The sequence below is a fragment of the Amblyraja radiata genome, chromosome 6 (genome assembly GCF_010909765.2).
Source record: "Amblyraja radiata isolate CabotCenter1 chromosome 6, sAmbRad1.1.pri, whole genome shotgun sequence".
Taxonomy (NCBI): Eukaryota; Metazoa; Chordata; class Chondrichthyes; order Rajiformes; family Rajidae; genus Amblyraja; species Amblyraja radiata.
This window is the reverse complement of record NC_045961.1, coordinates 313,769-337,351: the sequence shown is the minus strand read 5'-3', so window position 1 is coordinate 337,351 and position 23,583 is coordinate 313,769. Positions and strand designations below refer to the sequence as shown.

Genomic DNA, 23,583 nt, shown 5'->3' with positions numbered 1-23,583 from the left:
CACACAGAGAGTGGTGAATCTCTGGAACTCTCTGCCACAGAGGGTAGTCGAGGGCCAGTTCATTGGCTATATTAAGAGGGAGTTAGATGTGGCCCTTGTGGCTAAGGGGATCAGAGGGTATAGAGAGAAGGCAGGTACAGGATACTGAGTTGGATGATCAGCCATGATCATATTGAATGGCGGTGCAGGCTCGAAGAGCCGAATGTCCTACTCCTGCGCGTAATTTCTATGTTTCTATGAGTGAACGGGTCCTTTTCAGAATGGCAGGCAGTGGCGAGTGGAGTGCCGCAAGGCTTGGTTTTTGGGCCGCAATGTTTACCCACATATATTAATGATTTGGAAGAGGGAACTACTAGCAAGTTTGCAGATGACACAGAGCTGGGTGGCAGTGTGAACTGTGAAGCGGATGTTAGGAGGTTGCAGCTTGACCTGGGCAGGTTGAGTGTGTGGGCAGATGCGTGGCAGATGCAGTATAATATAGATAATGTGAGGTTATCCACTTTGGCGGCAAACACAAGGGGGCAGATTATTATCTCAATGGGGTTAGGTTAGGTAAGGGGAGGTACAACGAGACGTGGGTGTCCTTATATGTGGGACGACAGATGGCACAATGGGCTAAGTGTTCGGCTGGCGACCAGAAGGTAGCCGGTTCGAATCCCGCTTGGAGTGCATACTGTCGTTGTGTCCTTGGGCAAGACACTTCACCCACCTTTGCCTGTGTGTGAATGTGTGTGAGTGATTGGTGGTGGTCGGAGGGACCGTAGGCGCAGATTGGCAACCACGCTTCCGTCAGTCTGCCCCAGGGCAGCTGTGGCTACAGAAGTAGCTTACCACCACCGAGTGTGACTGAGGAGTGAATGAATAATGCGATGTAAAGCGCCTTGAGTATTAGAAAGGCGCTATATAAATCCCATCCATTATTATTATTATTATACACCGGCCACTGAAAGTTGGCGTGCAGGTACAGCAGGCAGTGAGGAAAGCTAATGGAATGTTGGCCTTCACAACTAGAGGATTTCAGTATAGGAGTAAAGTGGTTCATCTGCTGTTTGTATAGGGCTCTGGTAAGACTACATCTGGAGTTGTGCAGTTTTGGTCTCCTAATTTGAGGAAGGACGTCCTTGTGATTGAGGCAGTGCAGTGCGAGTTTACGATACTGATCCCTGGGATGGCGGGACTGTCATATGAGGATAGATTGAAAAGACTTGGCTTGTATTCACTGGAGTTTAGAAGGATGAGGGGATCTTATAGAAACATATAAAATTATAAAATGTCTGGACAAGCTAGATACAGGAAAAATGTTCCCAATGTGGGGCGAGTCCAGAACCAGGGGCCACTGTCTTTGAATAAAGGGGAGGCCATTTAAGACTGAGATGAGAAAAAACGTATTGCACCAAGAGAGTTGAGAATTTGCGGAATTCCCTGTCACAGAGGGCAGTGGCGGCCAAATTACTGGATGGCTTTAAGACAGAGTTAGATAGAGCTCTAGGGGCTAATGGAATCAAGGCATATGGGGAGAAGGCAGGCACGGGTTATTGATTGGGGACGATCAGCCATGATCACAATTAATGGCGGTGCTGGTTCTAAGGGCCGAATGACCTCCTCCTGCACCTATTTTCTATGTTTCTTACAACAACCTAAGTTATAGATGGCATATTTGCTCTAATTCGCGTTGACTATTGGGGGTCTGTAGTACACTCCCAACAAGATGATCATTCCTTTCTTTTTCCTCAGATCCACACATATCGCCTCACTACTCGAACCGTCCATCATGTCACCTCTGACCACTGCCGTGACATCGTCTTTAACCAACAATGCAACCCCCTCCTCTTTTTACCTCACGCCTGTCTCTCCTAAAGCTCCTGTATCACGGAACATTGAGCTGCCAGTCCCGCCCCTCCCCTAATCAGGGTCAGTAATGGCTACAACGTCGCTGTCGCTCCTACCTATCCATACCCTAAGCTCATCTACCTTACCCGTCAGGCCCCTTTCAATAAAATACGTGCAGTTTAAATGAACCCTTTCCCGCACTCCGCCTTTCACTGACACATTATGTTCAATAACCATTCCCTCACCACCCTGGATACGAACCTCTCACCTGCCTCTGTCCTGTAGGAGATCCCATCACTCTGCCAATCTAGTCTAAATCCTCCAATGTAGCATTAGCAAATCTGCCCACCAGGACGTTGGGTAACCCTCTAGTCAAGGTGCAACCCGTCCTTTTGGTACAGGTCACCCTTGCCCCAGAAGAGATTCCAATCTTTGAGTATAGAAGTTGGGATGTAATGTTAAATTTGTACAAGGCATTGGTGAGGCCAATCCTGGAGTATGGTGTACAATTTTGGTCGCCTAATTATAGGAAGGATGTCAACAAATAGAGAGAGTACAGAGGAGATTTACAAGAGGACATGACTTGAGAATTAAGGGACAGAAGTTAGGGGTAACATGAGGGGGAACTTCTTTACTCAGAGAGTGGTAGCTATGTGGAATGAGCTTTCAGTGAAGGTGGTGGAGGCAGGTTCGATTTTATCATTTCAAAATAAATTGGATAGTTATATGGATGGGAAAGGAATGGAGGGTTATGGTCTGAGTGCAGGTAGATGGGACTAGGGGAGAATACGTGTTCGGCACGGACTAGTAGGGCCGAGATGGCCTGTTTCCATGCTGTAATTTTTATATGGTTAATAGTCCAGATATCTAAATCCCTGCACCCTGCACCAGCTCATTAGCCACACATTGATTTTGCCTATTTACTGTTTTTTGCCTTCAGTCGCACAAAATACTGGACACAAACCTGAGATAACTATACTGGAGGTCCTGCTTTTCCGCCTCTTACCTAATTCTCTAACATCGCGTTGTAGAACCTTCCTCATCCTACTTATAGCATTTGTGCAAATTTGCACAACAACCTCAGGCTGTTCCCCCTCTCTCTCGACGACACCGTGCAGCGCTGCATTTAAGCTGTAAGAAAGAACTGCAGATGCTGGCTTAAATCGAAGGTAGTTACAAATGCTGGAGTAACTCTGCGGGTCAGGCAACATCTCGGGAGAGAAGGAATGGGTGACGTTTCGGGCGAGACCCTACTTCAAAGTCTGAAGAAGGTTGTCGACCCGAATCTTCACCCATTCCTTCTCTCCAGAGATGCTGCCTGGCCCGCTGAGTTACTCCAGCATTTTGTGTCTACTGTATTTTCGGTCCCGTCCAGAAAAATCGAATTTACCCGCATGGTCCTGAGGTAATTGAGCTGCTGCTCCAGTTCCCTAATAACGTCCTTCAGGATCTGCACCTGGACACAATTTCCGCAGGTGAAGTTGTCAGAAGCACCGGCAGTGTTCCCGACTTCCTACATCCTGCAAGAGAACACTGTAACAACTTGCCTGCCATTACGTCATTAGACCATTCACTAATTAAGAATAAGACAAACTCACAGAACATATTCCCTTCTCTGAATCCGATAACTTCCTTGCAGTCACTGCAATAAGTCACAAGTTTAAATATCGGAACACACGCAAATACGATTTAAATGTAGACTGCTCGCATCAGCCTCCTCGCCGAAGACTCTTGTGTCAAAGATTCACACTTTACCTCCCAAGGCACCAGCCAAAAACTCACACTTCACCTCCACAGGCACTTCACATCAACAAGGCCACTCCAACAGACCACGCCGCTGGACCAGGCCCTACTTTTAAGTGTTAATCAATCCATTAATTGACATGTTGCAGCCAATACCCGCACTCGCTCCTTCAACCTCCGCTCCTCTACCGACCTTGAAGTCAAGTTAAGTGTTTCAGGCTGTTCCTGTCTGGCTTATAAAACTCCGGCACTGAAAAACAGTGTAAAACAACTCACCCGGGGTTTAACTTGTAGCAGCGAATCCCCGCACTCGCCCCTTTAACTGCCGCTCCTCTGTCGAAGTTCAGTTGATGTTCAAGTTCACCTTTTTTGTCACATGCACCAATTAAGGTACAGTGAAATTTGAGTTATCATGCCACCATACTATGTGAAAAACAACAAGACACACAGCCACATAAAATAAAACTTAACATAATCATCCACCAGAGTGTCAAGTCAAGTCAAGTCACTTTTATTTCTATAGCACATTTAAAAAACAACTCTCGTTGACCAAAGTACTTTACATTGGTGGAGGGTACTAACGTTATACAACATTGGTTCATAGATACATACATAAATACATACACATAGCCCTCATTCAGAGGACGTCAAGAAAGGCTTGATAGTAAAGATGAGTTTTAAGTCTCGACTTAAAAGAGTCGATGGAGGGGGCAGTTCTGATGGGAAGAGGGATGCTGTTCCGCAGTTTAGGAACTGCAACCGCAAAGGCACCGCAACCGCACTACAACCGCAAACCACACATTGGAATCCACATTCTTCACTCTGATGGAAGGCAATACAGTTCATTCAACTTCCTCATTTGTTCACCCGTGGTCAGAGCCTTTGAACTCCCCGTAGTACAGCTGCCGACGGTCCGATGTCCAAGCCCTCGCGTCGGGATGATCGAAACTCCGGCGTCGGGATGGATCGGAACACTCCGTTGCATGGAGCTCCTGACTCGGCCTCTTCTTACCGTAGACCGCAGCTTCACGGTGCTATAGTTCACAGGCCCCAGGGTACGGAGCCCCTTCACTGGCATTCCTCTGCAAAGGATCACAGTATCCGCGATGATAAGTCCGCGCCTCGCCCGCAGCTTGAAGCTCCGGGCCGGTCTCCAGGAAAGGCCAGACCATTCCACGGTGTTATGTCGCAGGGGGGACGAAGATGTGACAGGGAGAAAAATTACATCTCCGTCGAGGTAGTAGCTGAAAAAGGTTTGCCCCGATCACAGGCTATATTTAAGAGGGAGTTAGATGTGGCCCTTGTGGCTAAATGGATCAGGGGGTATGGACAGAAGGCAGGGATGGGATACTGAGTTGAATGATCAGCCATGATCATATCGAATGGCGGTGCAGGCTCGAAGGGCCGAATGGCCTACTCCTGCACCTATTTTCTATGTTTCTATGTTTCCCGTTTAACAGCCGCTTCCCACCTGCTCTGTCTCCTGCTGACTCCGCCAACAGCTCAGATTAAACTCTCCCGTATATTTTAAACTGTCAGGGCAAGGACCACTTACATTGTAAGCGCTGCCGTTTACCAATAAACAATAATGCTTTTCCTTCCATGACCAAGAGGGATAAAATGTCCCTAAAGGGCGTCAATCAGACATGGAGCTAATCATCTCCAAATATGCCAAATAGGAGCGCTTTGAAGAATTTCCCTTCACCTTTCGTGGCATCAATCCCGTGGTTTAGTTCATTCATTCCAGTATTATCTGCATGTTTTACATTATCGGCCATACGCCAGCAGAATTTCATGTCGATTGTCAAATAATCGATGATAGAAATAATGGTAACAGAAAAATATTGGAAACTCTTCGCGGATTTATGAACGTTTATGAACGAGAAAAGGAGTTCCTGGTTCATATCGGAGTCCATTCATCACAAATTTCCACAGTTGCTGTCTGATCTGCAGAGTAGTTTTTGTTTTTGCGTTGGTACATAATTGTTCTAGCATCTTCTGTTATTCCTTTTAATTTTTATCTCGGTAACGGATAATTATGCGAAGAGCGCGGCGGAATGTAGCATTTCAAGCAACATCACTGCAGTGCCATCTGTGCTCCATTGAGGGTCATTAAGGAATAGGCAGAAGGGGCAGGCGAGAGTGGGAGCACAGATCTAGAACTGTGTGGGATGTGGTGGAGATCAAAGGAAATGGGCGGCACGGGGTGGAGTCTGGCGTGAAGATTAGAAGGGGGTATAAATATATGGGAGATAGGGAACGAGTTTATGGATAAATCTTAGGGCTAAATGTAGGACAAAATTAAATTCAAAGAGGAGGGATGCTCTATGAAGGAGGGGAGAATGGAAAAGGATAAGAAGAATGCGGGCATAGAAAGAGAAATGGAGATAGATATGAGAAGACGAGATAATGTAGTGGGTGCAATTAGTGAAGTCTAGTTGAACGATATAGGTGTGTGAGCGAGTGGAAGAGGAAGCTGAGTGGAGAAGGAGTAGAAGGGGCTTGGTGAAGCTGGGTAAGCGGTGTGCAGCGTGAGCTGAGAGGGTTTGTACAGACGTGAATGGTATTTTCGGAAGAAACAAGCAGAAATTACAGTGTAAAGTAGAATAGAAAAGGCAGTAGAGGTTAGACGTGTGAAATTAAGCTTTAGTGGTGAATGTGAAGACCTGCAGAGGGATCCGCCTAGTCGAGAACGACAGGAGGGAATAGAATAAAGCAAGTGAAGGAGACAGATATTTGAGAAAAAAAAGCATAGAATAAGATGTGTGGGCATTTATCAATTGGAGAACAAAACCTTTATAAAAATGTTGCTATATAGAAACATAGAAACATAGAAAATAGGTGCAGGAGTAGGCTATTTGGCCCTTCGAGCCTGCACCGCCATTCAATATGATCATGGCTGATCATCAATCTCAGTATCCCGTACCTGCCTTCTCTCCATACCCCCTGATCCCTCTAGCCACAAGGGCCACGTCTAACTCCCTCTTAAATATAGCCAATGAACTGGCCTCAACTACCTTCGGTGGCAGAGAGTTCCTGAGATTCAGCACTCTCTGCGTTAAAATGTTTTTCTCATCTCGGTTCTAAAGGATTTCCCCTCTATCCTTAAGCTGTGACCCCTTGTCCTGGACTTCCCCAACATCGGGAACAATCTTCCTGCATCTAGCCTGTCCAATCCCTTGAGAATTTTGTAAGTTTCTATAAGAGCCCCCCTCAATCTCTAAATTCTAGCGAGTACAATCCGAGTCTATCCAGTCTTTCTTCATAAGAAAGTCCTGGCATCCCAGGAATCAGTCTGGTGAACCTTCTCTGCACTCTCTCTATGGCAATAATGTCCTTCCTCAGATTTGGAGACCAAAACTGTACGTAATACTCCAGGTGTGGTCTCACCAAGACCCTGTACAACCTGCAGCAGCACCTTCCTGCTCTTATCCTCAAATCCTTGCTTAAAAGCAATATTACAATTACGACCAGTTGAGTACCAATGACTAGGAGTAATATTATCTGCCATTGGTCCCGCCACAGCCTTAAAATAGCATTGTAATTTACAAGCCATCGATGTGGTAAATCTCTGTTTTGTCTCATCAAAGATGTTCAGATGAAACACAAAGAAAACCTCCGGGTACTAAGTGAGATGCTTGAATTGAAAACAATCCTGACGTCGGAGAAGATTGAGATTTCGCAGCTGGGTGACCGATATACTGAACTGACAACTATTTCTCCATTACGTCAGTGGAAGCTCGTGGAACACGAACTCTTGTCACGCGGGAAAGAACACGAAGAATGTCGAGAACAGCATCTCCAGAGAGAATTGGAAAAGATACGAATTGATCATTATTTCGGAGCAGTTTTACTGGGGAAATGCGTTTGATGGAGAGGTCAACTAGCGATGCTGTGGTACTTAATACGGGGTGTTCAGCGGTTGCCTGTGGAGTCCCAGGCATTGGTAAAACAACATTAGTGCAGAAGATAATTCATGATTGGGCGACAGGAACCATCTACCCATACTTCCAATTTGTTTTTAGTTTTAAATTCCGCGACCTGAATAGCATAAGGAGCAAAGTGACGTTGAAAGATTTGATATTAAATTCCTATCCTTACCTGGCGACACTTCTGGAAGAGCTTTGGAAGAATCCAACTTTGTTGTTTATCTTTGATGGTTTTGATGAATTCAATGGTTTATTGATTTCGCTGACAGAGGGGCAGTGACAGAGCCCAAACACACGTGCTTCGATCCCGAGTGGCCGTGTGAAGTCTCTGATATAGTGTATAGCTTAATCCAGCGCAAGTTGCTCCCAGGATGTTCAGTGCTGTTGACCACACGCCCGGCCTCACTAAATTTACTAGAACAAGCGGACATTAATGTTTGGGTTGAAATCCTGGGATTTGTAGGTGAGCAAAGGAAGGAATATTTCAACCGTTTTTTTAGAGATCGGGCGGTGGCAGAAGCTGTTTTCAAACACGTGAAGGAGAACGAGATCCTATACACCATGAGCTACAACCCCTCATACTGCTGCAGTAAAGATGGCGGCGCGCACAGTCGCAGCGGCCCGGAGCTCTCCCTCTAGTTGCCGGTTTTTAGTGTTTTTCGTGTTTTTTTTAATGTTTACTTGCTGCACTGTGAGCCTTTCCCTTCAAGTGGGAACGAACATAGCGAACATAACTTATAACCGAATGCGCATCTTGAACATTCGGAGTACAACCTACATTCCACCCCCTCCACCTGCTATAGTGGAGGAGCTTCTCCGCACAACGGTGCCTGCCTGGACAACGAGCCGAAGCAGCAAGTGCGGCAGCAAGCGGGACAGACGGGGACGGAGACGGGAAAGACGGGGGAGGAAGCAAAAGCGGGCCGGCATCCACGTTAGGCTGAGGAGCTCACCGGACCGACCAGCTTTGCCCAGCCTGTTTATAGCGAACGCCCAGTCCATTGTCAATAAGATCGACAAACTCAGACTGAGGCTTCACTCAAACAGGATAAGTAGCTGTGCTTTCTTCTTTACCGAAACCTGGCTGAATCCGAACATCCCTGACGCTGCTATTGAGCTAGCAGGTCGGACTGTTTATCGAGCAGACCGAACAGCTGACTCCGGTAAGGATAAAGGCGGTGGTGTGTGCATATATGTGTGTAACTCATGGTGCACCACCACTGACATTGTTGAGACTTTTTGCTCCCCGGACTTAGAGTTTATTACAGTGAAATGTAGACCGTTTTATCTGCCAAGGGAGTTTACAGTGGTGTTCCTCACTGCTGTTTACATACCACCGCAAGCTAACGCTAAATTAGCACTGGCTAGTCTGCATGATGCTATCCACCAGCTGAAAAACAACCACCCAGACGGCGTGTTTTTAATAGCAGGAGACTTCAATCACGCCAAGCTGAAGACTGTAATGCCAACATTTCACCAGTTTATTGATTTTCCGACCAGAGGAAATAATATCTTGGACCAGGTCTACTGCAACATCGCCAAGAGCTACAAAGCGTCCCCCTGCCCCATCTTGGCCGATCCGATCACATCAGTCTGTACTTAACACCCTGCATACAGACCCCTCATTGCAAGGACAAAGCCAACAGTTCGCACCATCATGGTCTGGCCAGAAGGAGCCATGGACAGGCTACAGAACTGCTTTGAGTACACTGATTGGGACATCTTTAAACAGGCTGCCACTCACAACAACCACACAGACCTCAACACCTACACCTCATCAGTATTGGATTACATACACCTTCGTATGAACAGTGTCACCACACAGAGGACAATACTGACACTCCCCAACCATAAGCCATGGATGAATGGCACTGTAACTGGTCTGCTGAAGGCCCGGGATGCAGCTTTCCACTCAGGTGATGCAGAGGCCTACAGAACAGCAAGGTCCAGTCTGAGGAAGGGCATCAGGGAAGCAAAGCACCGCTACACGAAGCGTATCGAGGAGCATTTTAAACAGCTCAGACTCTCGACGCGTGTGGCAGGGCATCAGAACCATCACCGGCTACAACAGCTCCACACACGCACAAAGCTCATCCCTCCCTGACGACCTGAACTGTTTCTTTGCCAGGTTTGATTGCACCGACAGCAGTGACAACACACGGGCACAGCAGGGACCCTCACCACCGGTGCTGACTCTGAGCCCCCACGACGTGAGACGGACCCTGCAGCACATCAACCCCAACAAGGCCACCCGACCTGACGGAGTACCAGGGCGGGTTCTGAAGCACTGCGCAGGGGAGCTGACTGCGGTGCTCACGGACCTGTTTAACACATCCCTGCTGCAGGCCTCCGTCCCCACATGCCTCAAGACAGCCACAATCATCCCTGTGCCAAAACAATCAGCCATCAGGTCCCTCAATGACTATCGGCCAGTGGCGCTGACACCGGGTGGTGATGAAGTGCTTCGAACGTCTGGTATTGGGGACACTTGAAGAACAGCATCCCCCCCTCCTTAGACCACCACCAATTTGCCTATAGGGCAAACAGGTCGACGGAGGACGCAGTGTCACTGGCCCTCCACTCCACCCTGACACACCTTGACCAGCGGGACAGTTATGTGCGGATGCTAGTTCATAGATTATAGCTCCGCCTTTAACACCATCCACCCCCATAAACTAGTCACTAAGCTGGACCACCTGGGCCTCAACACACACCTGAGCAGCTGGGTCCTGGACTTTCTCACCGGCCGACACAGACTGTGCGCATGGGGAGGCAGGTCTCCTCCAGCATCACCTTGAACATCGGTGCACCACAGGGCTGTGTGTTGAGCCCCTTCCTCTTCTCCCTCTACACTCTCGACTGCAAACCCACCCACGAGGCCAACACCATATTTAAGTTTGCAGATGACACCATCGTGGTAGGCAGGATCACGAGTAACAACGAGGCCGCCTACAGGACAGAGGTAGAGAACCTGGTGAGCTGGAGCCGTGAGAACAACCTGATCCTCAACGCAAAAAAAACAAAGGAGATGATCCTGGACTTCAGGAGGAGACCGAAGACCTTCGTCCATCAGCCCATCACCATTAACGGCGAGACAGTGGAGGCTGTGCAGAACATCAGGTACCTCGGGGTCAACATCAGCCACGACCTGACCTGGACCGTCAACACCACGGTGACGGCCAAGAAAGGACTTCAAAGGCTTCACTTCCTGAGGTGCTTGAAGAGGGCACGTCTCCCACAACAGCTGCTGGTGAGCTTCTACAGGTCAGCCATTGAGTCAGTTCTTACATACTGCATCACAGTATGGTACTCTGGCTGTACCGCAGAGAACAGGAAAGTTCTCCAACGCGTCATCAAGACTGCTGAGAGGATCACTGGCACCCAGCTCCCCAGTCTGGAGGACATCTACCGGACCCGCTGCATCCGGAGGGTCAAGGGCATCCTTAGAGACAGCACACACCCTGGACACTGTCTCTTCACCCTTCTGCCCTCAGGAAGACGATACAGGATACTGAGCGCCCGCACGACAAGACTGAAAAACAGCTTCTACCATAGAGCTGTGACACTACTGAACTCTATCCCCCTCCCACATTGATCCCCCCCCTCTCTCTCACACACCCGCCAATACTCCTGTATGTTTATGGTTATAGTTAAATTTTTTAATAGTTCTTTTTTTTTTTTAATTGTATTTTTATACTTATATTCCTGTGCAGCTGGAGGACTGCTCCAACAGAATTTCGTTGTCTTGTACAATGACAATAAAGATTATTATTATTATCTTGGGACTTACACTGGGCCCTTTCTTCATGCATAAAGGCAGAGACCTGAAGCTAATACCCAAGACAATTACCCAACTGTATTCCTACTATGTTTACAACATCTTGAAAAAACACAGCTCAGTGACTAAGAATGTTTGTGACGTGTTATTGAGAGTTGGTCAGATGGCCTTCATCGGAGTGTCTGAGAAGAAAATTGTGTTTCAAAATGAAGCTTTGATGAAGCACAATCTACAGCCTTCCCAGGTTTTGTCCGGGTTCTTGGTGGAACTTCCGGAGACAGTTACCACTGGCTCTCGGATGGTGTACACCTTCCCGCACCTCACGATCCAGGAGTTTGTAGCCGCACTCGCACTATTCCTATGTCCATATCCAGGGGATATCAAGAAACGCCTCACTGAAGCCCACAGCGCGAAAGATGGGCGATTTGAGGTATTTCTCCGTTTCGTTGCTGGCCTCTCCTCCCCAGGATTCATCTAAACCGCTGATGGAGTTTGTGGGTCAATTTCCTGAGGAAAGCATCCACCAAGTGATTGATTGGGTGAAGGAGAACGTGGATAATCAGATTGGAAGCTCATGGAGTGAAAGGGGCAAAATGAATCTGTTAAACACATTGCACTATCTGTTTGAGTCTCAGAATCCTGCAGTTGCACAAGTCACATTGGGATCAGTACCAAGACTTACATTTGGAGATGCGGATGCAAAGAAGGCATTATCACCCACACCAATTGACTGTGCAGTGCTTTCGCACGCCATTGGACTCTGTCGCACAATAAACGAGCTTGATCTTCGCAATTGCTGCATTCAATACGAAGGGATGCTGCGTCTTGAGGCGGTACTACACAAGTGCCAAGTCTTGAGGTGAATTTTTATTTCTTTATTTCATTATTATCGAAATCTACAGCAATACTTTCATAATATCACTGTTTCTTTATTATTTTGCCTGTGAAACACTGCACTACAAATAAACTAGGGTACCGAATTTGGCAGTATTCTCCGTGTACTGATTCTAGTTAGTGGTTTCTACAATTCTTAATGGGGAAGGCGTTTTATTTCTCACGAAAAGGAAGCATTCACAAATAAACACATACTAATTAAGGCAAATGGAGTCACAGTTACACACAGCACGTGCTATTCACTATGTTCCCTTGCTTTCTATGAATAACGCATTTAATGGCAATTGAGACCCAATACTAACATATCGATCGAAATTACTCTATGGTACCGGTTTACCTGCAATTTAGCTTCAAACTATATATTTCGGGGTTAGGGACAGACTTATTCCTAACGCAAATTCACGAACAAGACCTTGCATTCACTGAGTGGTTTAAACTGTAATTTTATCGCTAATACTTCTAATATATATTACATGGTCATCTGCGATCATGACTGCCACCACTACGGAGTATATTTGAGATGGCCAGTGAATCCTGTACGACGGAGATGCAATTAAACGTATTCGATAAAAGCATTTAAAACTTTCTTCATAAGTATAATTTTAATTGAACTGAATGTACAGCCACATTTGTTATGTTAACGACAGACGTCATGTTCTATTAATCTTTAATCTATTAATCTGTGCAATCACCCGATCTATTAGTCCTTCATAATTATTTCACAACATTTGTCTATATGCGTTCAGGTTAGAAGGAAATAACCTGGGAGATTCTGGAATAAAAATACTGTCGAAGATACTGACTGACTCCAAGTCAAAAACACAAACTGTCGGGTAAGAACTGGTTGTGAGACCGTGTGTGTTGCGTGAGTGGATATTTCAGTAGCTAAATGTATTAATGTGCGAGCCGATGTAAATCAATGTGCTTCCACTCTGCCACAATATTGTCTTATTTTAATTTTATTTTATCCTGCTTTTCATACTACATTTAATTTACCATTTCCTTTAAATGTTCCTTTATCCATTCTGTTTACAGATATCTTTTAGGTCTTTCTTTCCCTCTGCTGTACTATTATTCTTTCTCGTTTTGTCTCCTCTACTGTTCATTATTTTACCCATATATCCCGTATTTCATCCCCAGTCTTCCCTTTATCTCTTTATTTTTTTCTTTTGCTCCTCGTTTTTCATTCTTTCGTCTTTTCTCTCTAGCTTCCATCTCTATGTCTTTTCTCTCCTGTTCGTATTCTCTACTCGCTGTGTCTTTCCCTTTTTCTCATTTCTATTTATGATCTCCATTCATGCTTCTTATTTTTATCTCTATGCGCATTCCCTTTATTTTTCTCTTTCAGAGATTTCCTAGTTTTGATTGTAATCACATTCGTTTTTAATTGAATCCAATCTTTCTCCGACTTCTCTTGCTCCTCTCATATGCCTCCTTCTTCTCCTTCCCATTTATCATTTTTATTTCATCTCTCTTCTCATTCCCACGAATAATTCCCTGCCATTTATCCGTTGCTCACGTCTCCTTCTCTCCGTTCCTCTTCATTCTCTCCCCTCCGACTTCCACACTAATTACCTGCCTTGTTACCTTTTCTGCTCAGCTCTGTTTATTATTCTCACTACCGTTTCTTTCTCTTAAACTTCGAGCTTATTTCTCTTGGTCTATTCTGTATCCCCCCCCCCCCCCCCCCCCCCCCGGCGCCATTTCCATTTTCACTGTTGCATTCTCACCATTATTTCCGTTTCTTCTGTCTCTCTCATTTCCCACCACCAACCTGTTTCATTTTACTGTATTGCCCCCACGCGTCACAATGTATCTTCTCTTTTCTCCATTCTCACCTTCCCAACCATCTCGTGCTGTTTCTCCTGCTCTGTCTTGTTATAGTTTAATTGTGCCTCTGGCTCTATTCCTCTCGACAAGTCCCTGTATAGGTCAATGAAATTCGTGCTTAAGCAAAGCAAGAATTTCATTGTCCTATACAGGGACACATGACAATAAACACACTTGAACTTGAACATGACGCTTTCTCTAATCCATCTCTCAATTGCTATCCGAGCATGTCCTTACTCTATTGTTCACTAGGAACACCGCCTACCTTTCTTTTGTCTCTCACTTCTCTATTTACCCCCACGCTCACTCTTATTTCTCTGTTAATTCACTCTTTCTTCTTTTTATCCTTCGCTCATTTTCGCTTGTTTTATTCCTCCTTCAATCTTACAAGACTTGAACCCTTGCTGAGAATCATGTGTCATGGTTAGGCTCGGGTGGGGTGCGGGGCGACTGGAGTTTGACTTGTGTTGTGCATTTACTTAATAAGAATTGTGAGAAAATGCCTGGAACTATAGACCAGTCATCTCTACATCAGTGGTAAATAAATTACTGAAGATCGTTCCGAAGGATCTCTAAGGCATGTCAATGTATTTGGACAGAATTAGGCTGATAGGGTGATTCAGCGTTGTGTTCAACATGGACGATCGTATCTTCCGGATTTGATTGAGCGTTTTAAAAACATAACCAAAAGGACTGATGACTGCAAAGCTGTGGATTTTGTTCAGGTGGACTTCAGCTAGACCTATGATTAGATTCCGCATGGTATGCTGCTCGGGACGATTGGGTCAGCTGGTATGCAAGGAGAGCTAGATAATGGAATAGAGAATTGACCATGGAAGAAACCAGAGGGTAGTGGTGTAAGTCTACTTTTTGGACTGGATGTCTCTGAGGACGCATGTGTATAGGGGGAAAGTGCTGCACCCATTGTATTTTATATCATCGATTTGAATAAGAATGACAAAACATTATTAGAATGTTTGCAGATGACACCAAAGTAGGTGGTATCGTAGACAGTTCATCAAAATCCTTACCGAAGTCCACATGTACAACATCTACTGGCCTACTTTCATCAACCTGCTTTATCAGCTCCTCAAAACCTCAGTTCTGATTGTCTACCCTCCTAAGCTCCAGCCCAGTGACATAAAACATCTGCCTTGCTCTAATTAAGTAGACGCACGGCATGCCCTTACAAACCTGAGCTACCTATGCCTAATTACCCAATTCGCTCCCAAATGATTGTAAATCCTATCTCCAGGAAATCTCTCCTGCAGTTTCACTAGCCCTGAGTTCGGACTCATTGTCCTATGGTTCCCTGGATTCCTTTTTACTTTCCTTCTTAAACAATAGAAACGCAATAATAATTATTCAGTCGGCTGGGCCCTCACTTGTGGCCTGAACAGAACCAAGAATCGTTCTTAATGTCCCCACAATGTCCCGTGTTGTTTCTTCAATAACCTGAGATAGGTACTATTAGGCACCGGGGAGTTTAATGCTTTTGAAGACCCTAAGCATTAACGCCCGCTCGATTTGAAACTGGCCTTACATATTCGTATTTTCTACTCCCTGCTCTCCATGAGCCTACCTTCGACGAGTTTGCTCATATACGTTCTCCGGCTCAAAACATATATTCCCTCCTTTATCCTTGAGCGGTAAACTGCCTTGCCCCTATTAAGTAACATACTCCAACATCCCGATGTCTCCCCATACAAAACTGTATTTGAACTCAGGAAAGGTAGACACAAAATGCTGGAGAAACTCAGCGGGACAGGCAACATCTCTGGAGAGAAGGAATGGGTGACGTTTCGGGTCGAGACCCTCTTTCAGACTAGTCAGCAGAAATGCAAGGTAAATTAGGGAGTAGTGAACACTATATCCATAATTCATCTTCCACCGCAAGAGAGAGTTTTCAAGAGAGAGTTAGATTTAGCTCGTATTGCGAAGTGAATCAAGGGATATGGGGGGAAAGACGGTAAGGGGAACTTATTTTGAATGATCAGCCATGATCATATTCAATTGCGGTGCTTGTCTCGAAGGGCCGAAAGGCCTATTTCTGCACCTATTTTCTATGTTACTATGTTTCTATGTTTCTTACATCAGACACATAACAGTCCCGTTTCCCAATACAAGATCCAGTATGATCCCTCGCCAAGTCGAAATACCCTCAGTCTGTTTAAGGAAAATTTAGATACGGCTTACATATTTTTGCCCGCCTAATCCTCTTGAGCCGTGTATGCCCCAGTCAATATTGGGGCAGTTAAATTCACCCACTATGTCAAACCGATGGTTCTAGCATCCTTCCTTAATCTGTCAGCCTATCTGATCACCCATCTCTCACTAACTGTTGGGTGGCAAGTAATATAATACCATTGAAGTAATTGCTCCTTTCTTATTGTTGACATGAACGCAGAATGCTTCAGTAGATGTACCCTCCAGTAGGCCATCACTGCAGACCGCCGTTATATTCTACCGGAACTATAAAGCATCGTCTCCTTTGTAGCCATCTAAAACATCGAATCCCAGGCATGCACAACTGCCAATCACGTCCCTCTTGCAACCAAATTTATACATTGGCCACGATATCATCATTCCAGGCATTGGTCCAGTGACGAGGTTCATGAGCTCTACGCACAATAGGCCTTGCATTGAAGTAAACATACTTCAGTCCTTCATTCTCCACATAACCATGAACCTCTTCCTGCCTGTCCTTCCATAGATAATGTCATGCCTTATAATCCACTTCCGCGTCAACCCATCTATTTGCTGACCTGTTGCTCTGCTTCCCATCCTCATGGCATCCTAGTTGAATCTTTACCCTGCAGTCAGCCTCCTTGCAAAAATGCTGCTGCTTTACTTGTGAAACTTTTGACGCAACTTTCATGGAACTATGAAGCTGTGCTGCAAGATCGCTCTGATCTACTTCACTTCCTCAAGCCCCGCCATTTACTGCGACATCGGCCATCGAGTCCGACCCGATCAAAAATCTTCGGGTAGATTATTTACATCCTACACTCTGGGGACAATTTACAGAAGTCAATTGCCCTGCAAACCCGCACGTCTTTGGAATGTGGGAAAATTCGTGATGATGTAGGCAGGATTCGAGGTCCATAGCTACAGGGAAAGGGTCGTCAGGCTGTCTTTATTTCTTGGATGTTCACTGGTGATCTTATGCAAGTGTATAATGTCATGAGGCGAACAAAACAGGGTGAAGCTACAAAGTTTTATTTCCGACGGGAAGGGAAATGAAAAAACGATGGGCATAGCGTTAATATGAGAGGGCAACAATGTAACAGGAAAGAGTGAGCCATTTTTCACTCATAGAGTGTGGTAGGTATAGGAATCAAGCTTCCAGGTGAGGCAGGTCATATTACAAGAAATAATAGCGACTTGGGAACATGAGTTCGAAAATTTCTGGGGGTTTCGGGTGAACCCTTTCAGATAGAGCGATCGTAGATGCGAAAACGAGGTCGATGTGGTGTAGGTGGGTCGAAAGGGCTGTCGTTGTTATATATGACTCAAAAGTTCTTAGTGATTCTCTTTTATAATGTATACTTTGTTCATAATAATTTCGTTGTTCTCTTTCCTGTCCCGCACTCGGCACTCTTTATTTTTCCGCTCTCACTTTGTTTATTTTGCACTTCAGACTTGCAGATAATAATCTTACACATTGCTGTGCTGAAGTTCTGGTCTCGCTTACCACTGCAACCTCGCCGCTGAAGGAGCTGGAGCTGGGTTATAACAAACTAGGGGATTGCGGAGTAAAACTATTGTCTGCGGCTCTAGGGCGCCGCGAGTGCAAACTACAAAAACTACGGTAAGTACGCGATCGTAAATGAGATATCATAAAACAGTATGGCCCAGCGCTAACCTTTAACCGGCCAACTATCATAATCAATAACCCATTGTGTAACCTTCCCGACATCCCATTCTGATTTTTTTCTGCTTACGTTTCCACCATCAGCCTGAATAAGAATGATCTCACTTCTGCTTGTGCTGAGGAACTCGCCTGCGCTCTCTGCACAAATCGCTCACTGACGGAGGTTGACTTGGGTGATAATGAACTAGGAGATATTGGAGTGGAGCTCGTGTCTGCCGCTCTGGTAGAGACGGATTGTACAATACAGAAATTGTGGTAGGACATTCTCAGAAATCCAATGACGTACCTGATTGCTATGTAACTCGGCATCTGTTTGAACCAAATTTAGCAATCTTTCTATTTGTCTCTTTGTTTCTTCTGCTGTTATTTATTTTATTCCCAGTCTGAAGAACAACGGTTTCACATGTTCTCCAGCCGAGAAACTCGCTACTGTTCTTCGTAGAAGCCGTTCGCTGAAGGAACTGGACCTAGGTCATAATAAGCTGGGTGATCGGGGAATGAAACGACTGACTACGGCTCTGAGCGACTCAGACTGTCAAATACAGGAACTGAGGTATGTGCCTGCCCGCATGATATTAGAAATTCACAAGCTCCTCTGAAATTATAGGCTGAATAAGTCTCCATAGTCCTATCCTCTATTGTGTAATAATAAGACGTCAATAATTCGCACGAACTTTACCAATATTCATGTCTTTCATTTAATAATCCGATTATTTATTTTTATTTTATCACACTAGAGTAGAAGACAACGGCCTCACTGACTCTTGTGCCGAGGATCTCGCCGACGCTCTCTGTGCAACCCCCTCGCTGACTAAACTGAATTGGGTGAGAACTACTTGGGGGACTCAGGAGTAAAAGTGTTGTCTAGAGCCCTCATGGATCCCGATTGTAAAATACAGAAATTGAGGTAAGTAGATTACGGATGATTCTGATAACTATAATAACGTTTATGTATAAGTTATGTATAAGTCTTACCAAGCCAATATATGTAGGAAGGAACTGCAGATGCTGATTTAAACCGAAGATGGACACACAATCTGGAGTAACTCAGCGGGACAGACAGCATTCATGGAGACAAGGATTGTGTGATGTTTCTGGTCGAGACCCTTCTTCAGATTAATCAGGGGAAAGGGAAATGAAAGATATAGATGAAGGAGTGGAGAGACAAAAATAATGAATGAAAGGTAGGCAAAAAAGTAACGATGATGAAGGAAGCAGGCCATTGTTATTTGTTTATAGGGTAAAAACGAGAAGCTGGTGCGAGTTGGGTGGGCCAAGGATGGAGAGCGAGGGAATGCCGAGATGCCCTCATGCTTTTGGGAAAGGCGGTTACCCCCTCTCATCGTGGATGAGGCCCTCACTTCTGTGTGCTAGGTAACCCACAGCTCCGTCCTTGCTCCCTCTCCCCCTAGTCGCAACAGTGACACAGTTTTCCTGGTCCTTGCCTTTCACACCATCAGCTGTCGCATACAACACATAATCCTCCGACATTTTCGCCGCTTCCAACGGTAACCCAACACCAGTCACATTTTCACATTTCCACCCCCTCCCGCTTTCCGCAGAGACCATTCCATCCGCAGCTCGCTGGTTAACCCTTCCATTCCCACCCAAACAACTCCCTCCATAAGTACCATCCCCTGCAACCGCAGGAGATACAAATCATGTCCCTATACATCTTCCCGCGATTCTACACAGGGACTCCGGCTGTCCTTTCAAGTAACGCAGAGGTACAATTGCACCTCCTCCAACCTCATCTACTGCACCCGTTGTTCAAGTTCCGGAGTCTTATACATCGGCGAGACCAAACATAGATTTGGTGATCCTTTCGCTGAACACCTTCGCTCGACCGCCTAGACCTATCTAATCTCCCGGTTGCTGAACACTCTAATTATCCTTCCCTTTCCCACAGAGACATTTCTGTCCTCTGTCTCCTCCATTGTCAGAGTAAGGATAATCGCAAATTGGAAGAACAGTATCACATATTTCGCCTGGGCAGCTACAGTGCAGTTGTCTGAATATTCTGTAACCAGGAATTCCCACTCTCTCCACCCTCCCACCCCTTCCCGCCCCGCCAACCACGTTGCACCAGCTTTTCGTTTTCACCCAACAAACAGGTAACAATGGCCTGTTTATTTTATCATAGTTGCCTTTTTGCATATCTTGCATTCATTTTCATTATCTCAACATCATCGTCTATATCTCTCGTTTTGCTTTCCCCCCGACTAGTCTGAAGAAGGGTTTCGATCCAAAACGTCACCCATTCTTCCCTCCAGAGATGCTGCCTGTCCCGTTGAGTTAATCCAGCTTTATGCACATATTATAATGTTCCAGGTTGTAGCTTGATTGATGCCGCGCATAGTGATATTCTTGCCTTCATAATCTTTATTTTATATGTCGCTTTAGTCTGAACAACAACCAACTTACCGACTCCAGTGCACGAGATATTGCCTCCACTCTGAATGCAAACATTTCGCTGACGCAACTGGATCTCGGTGAGAATACGCTGGGAGATTCGGGAGTAAAAATGTTGTCTGTGGCTCTCAGAGATTCGGACTGTAACATCCAGGAGTTGGGGTGAGTCAGATTGAATAGTGGAAGATTGCAATAAACCCTTAATCATTCAGATATTTAATGTCTAAAGGCAGTAGAGTATATATTGTGTGACTCTTCTCTTCGACAACAATTCCGTGTATCAAACTCAATCACCTACTTTATTTTCTTTTTAAAACGTGTTTAATTTTGTCTTTCCTCTATGTCTCCTCCAGTCTAAGTAGTAATCACCTCACAGCATCTTGCGCTCATGACCTGGCGTCTGCTCTAGTTCATTGACCGAACTGTCAGTGGGTGATAATAAACTGGGAGATGCAGGGGTGCGAGTGCTGTCTGAAGCACTGAAGGACACAGAATGTAACATCCAGGAACTGCGGTAAGCAGCTGAATAAGTATACTGTAGATCTGGGCGATCTCTAACGCCCTAATTTAGATAGGAAAGGTTTGAGGGACATGGCCCAAACACTGAATGGTGGGACAAGTGTATTATGGGCGGCATGGGCAGGTTGCCCGAAGCATCTGTTTCCATGCAATATGACTAAGAATCTACGATTATGATATAACGTGGGAATTATTAAAAGTTCAATTATTAAAGGTTCAATATATAAACATGTCTTTCTTTATAATAGTGATGAACATTTGCTCCTATGATCAATAGATTGAATAATAATGGTCTCACGCAGTCCTGTACCGAGGATCTCGCAGCTGCCATCACCACAAACGACTCTCTGACGGGGTTGTACCTGAATGATAATAAATTGGGAGATTCTGGAATTAAAGCGTTGAATGCAGCCCTGGTGAATCCAGAATGCAAAATAGAGAAGCTAGGGTAGGTAGAATGTGAGAGGCATCACATGACTGTGTTGCCCTGTTTCTTACTATTGCAGAATTGTTACTTAAAACTGGTGCTGAGACTCTCTCCCTCTCCACTAATATATATATATATATCTCTGTCTCTCTCTCTCTCACTGTTGTAGACTTGGCCGCATTGGGCTCACTGATTCGATCCGAGAGGACTTCATCAGCACTCTCAGTGCAGCTCGCGTAATGAAGGATGTCAGCCTGGAAACAAACTTGTCCTCAGACCAATCTGGGCCATCTTGCTGAACGAGCAATGAACAGAAGTCTGGAATGGATGCAATGGGTGTTTCTTCTGATCTTTAGCTGAACGTATAGAAGTGCGTTTTGTATCTCATTCATACGCACCATGACCATATTGCAGCGGATCTCCAATTTAACACTTTGATGAATATCTGTGATATGCTTCAAATTACGATAGAATTTAAACCTTCCTTTCAAAATAGCATAGAAGTAAAGAAGGTACTCCAATTGCACCATACATCAGTGAACCAGCTCTGAGACAGCTACGTTTAGTTTACCGTGCCCTCCATAATGTTTGGGACAAAGACCCATCATTGATTTTTTTGCCTCTGTACTCCACAATTTGAGATTTTTAATAGAAAAAAAACACGTGGTTAAAGTGCATATTGTCAGATTTTAATAAAGACGATTCTTATACATTTTTGTTTCACCATGTATATCTTAAAGCAGTGTTTATACAGAATCTCCCCCTTTCAGGGCACCATGGTATTTGGGATACGGCAATGTCATGTAAATTAAAGTAGTCATGTTTAGTATTCTGTTGCATATCCGTTGCATGCAATAACTGCTTGAAGTCTACGATTCATGGACATCACCAGTTGCTGGGTGTCTTCTCTGGCAATGCTCCACCAGGCCTGTTTTGTAGCCATCTTTAGCTAATGCTTGTTTTGGGGGCTGGTCCCCTTCAGTTTTCTCTTCAGCGTATAAAAGGCATGCTCAATTGGTTTCAGATCACTTATTCCTTTTCCTTCACTTTTTCCTTATTGGTTTTTCACTCACGCTCACTAATCTATTCTTCACTTTTCACAACCTCTTTTTCTTCTCTCCTTTCTCACTTCTCTCTTAAAAAAAGGGAAGTTGTACAGAGAATGTAATATGTTAACATCGTTTTTGTACCAATGCATTGTACTCACTTCTAATAAATAAAATAAAAAAATAAAAAAAGAATTGACCATTTCTTGGCTTTGAAAAACTCATTTCTTGCTTTAGCAGTAAGTTTGGAATCATTGTCTTGCTGTAGAATGCACCGCCGGCCAATGAGTTTTCAGGCATGTGTTTGCACTTGAGCAGATATGATGTGTCTATACATTTCAGAATTCATTATGTTACTACCATCAGCTGTTGTATCATCATTGAAGATAAGCGAGTCAATACTTTCATCAGCCAAAACATTACCCAGGCCATAAACACCCCACCAACCGTTTCACAGATGAGCTGGTATGCTTTGGATCTTTGGCAGTTCCTTCTCTCCTCCATACTTTTGTCCTACAATCACTTCTGATATAATAGGGAGAGGGCGGGGGGAAAGGGAGGGGGGGGAGGTGGAAATGGGAAGTGGGCACCCGGGGATCGAGGGCAATGAGGATAGAGGCGGGGGGAAGGGGCAATGGGAGAGGGGCTGGGGGCGGGAAGGGGCAATGGGGAGAGGCGGTGGACCGAGTGCAATGGGGCGGAGAGGGCGGTGGGACGGAGGCAATGGGGCGAGGGCGGGGGGCAAGGGTGACAATGGGCGAGAGGGCGGGGGGAAGTGGCACATGGGAGAGGGCCAATAGGGAGAGGGCCCATAGGGAGTATGGTCGAGGTGTTCGCTTTATCCTGTGTGATATATTGAGTCTGAAGAAGGTCTCAATCCAAAGCGTCACCCATTCCTTGTCTTAAGAGATGCTGTCTGTCCCGCTGAGTTACTCCAGCATTTTGTGTCCAGCTTTGATTTAAACCAGCATCTGCAGTTCTTTTCCACACTCTTTATCCAGCAGATGTGCACAGTGCAATATAATCAACTCCACAGTAGAGCGCGGCGGTGATGAATGGTGGGGGTAGCGTATGGTCCCCTGTGTCTAACACACAGCGGCTCACTTGCACAAAGATCTCCAGTGAACTGATCATACATGACCAGCCGGTCACGGGTCACGAGTATTACTGTAACCTCTCCCCCACTGCCGTGCCGATCCCCACGATGTACAGGTCTACTAGCCCCGGACTTACCTGTCTCACTGCCCCATGTCATTGACGATATACCTCCTCCAATATTAATCATTCCCTCAATGTCCACA

General features: G+C 45.4%; 1 protein-coding gene and 1 long non-coding RNA gene across 2 annotated transcripts; both read left to right on the top strand.

Annotated features, from left to right (window-relative positions):
• The first annotated feature begins 11,696 nt into the window (after positions 1–11,696).
• On the top strand, positions 11,697–18,733 carry LOC116974673 (NACHT, LRR and PYD domains-containing protein 3-like). Its single transcript, XM_033023390.1, has 6 exons — positions 11,697–12,139; positions 12,921–13,007; positions 17,645–17,815; positions 17,963–18,133; positions 18,261–18,431; positions 18,616–18,733. The coding sequence occupies exons 1-6, from the start codon at positions 11,697–11,699 to the stop codon at positions 18,731–18,733; spliced, it is 1,161 nt and encodes a 386-aa protein (XP_032879281.1).
• Positions 18,692–21,679, top strand: LOC116974030. Its single transcript, XR_004412264.1, has 5 exons — positions 18,692–18,785; positions 20,282–20,452; positions 20,644–20,804; positions 21,087–21,257; positions 21,406–21,679. It is a non-coding gene; the product is annotated as an uncharacterized LOC116974030 (long non-coding RNA).
• Positions 21,680–23,583: the final 1,904 nt, after the last annotated feature.

What these genes read in the sequence shown, in the direction of transcription:
- LOC116974673 (XM_033023390.1), top strand. Translation starts at nt 11,697, where the DNA reads ATGGGCGATTTGAGGTATTTCTCCGTTTCGTTGCTGGCCTCTCCTCCC. An exon ending in TGCAAACTACAAAAACTACG is followed by an intron (nt 17,816 to 17,962) that starts GTAAGTACGCGA and finishes TTCCACCATCAG; the next exon opens with CCTGAATAAGAATGATCTCA. An exon ending in TGTACAATACAGAAATTGTG is followed by an intron (nt 18,134 to 18,260) that starts GTAGGACATTCT and finishes TTTTATTCCCAG; the next exon opens with TCTGAAGAACAACGGTTTCA.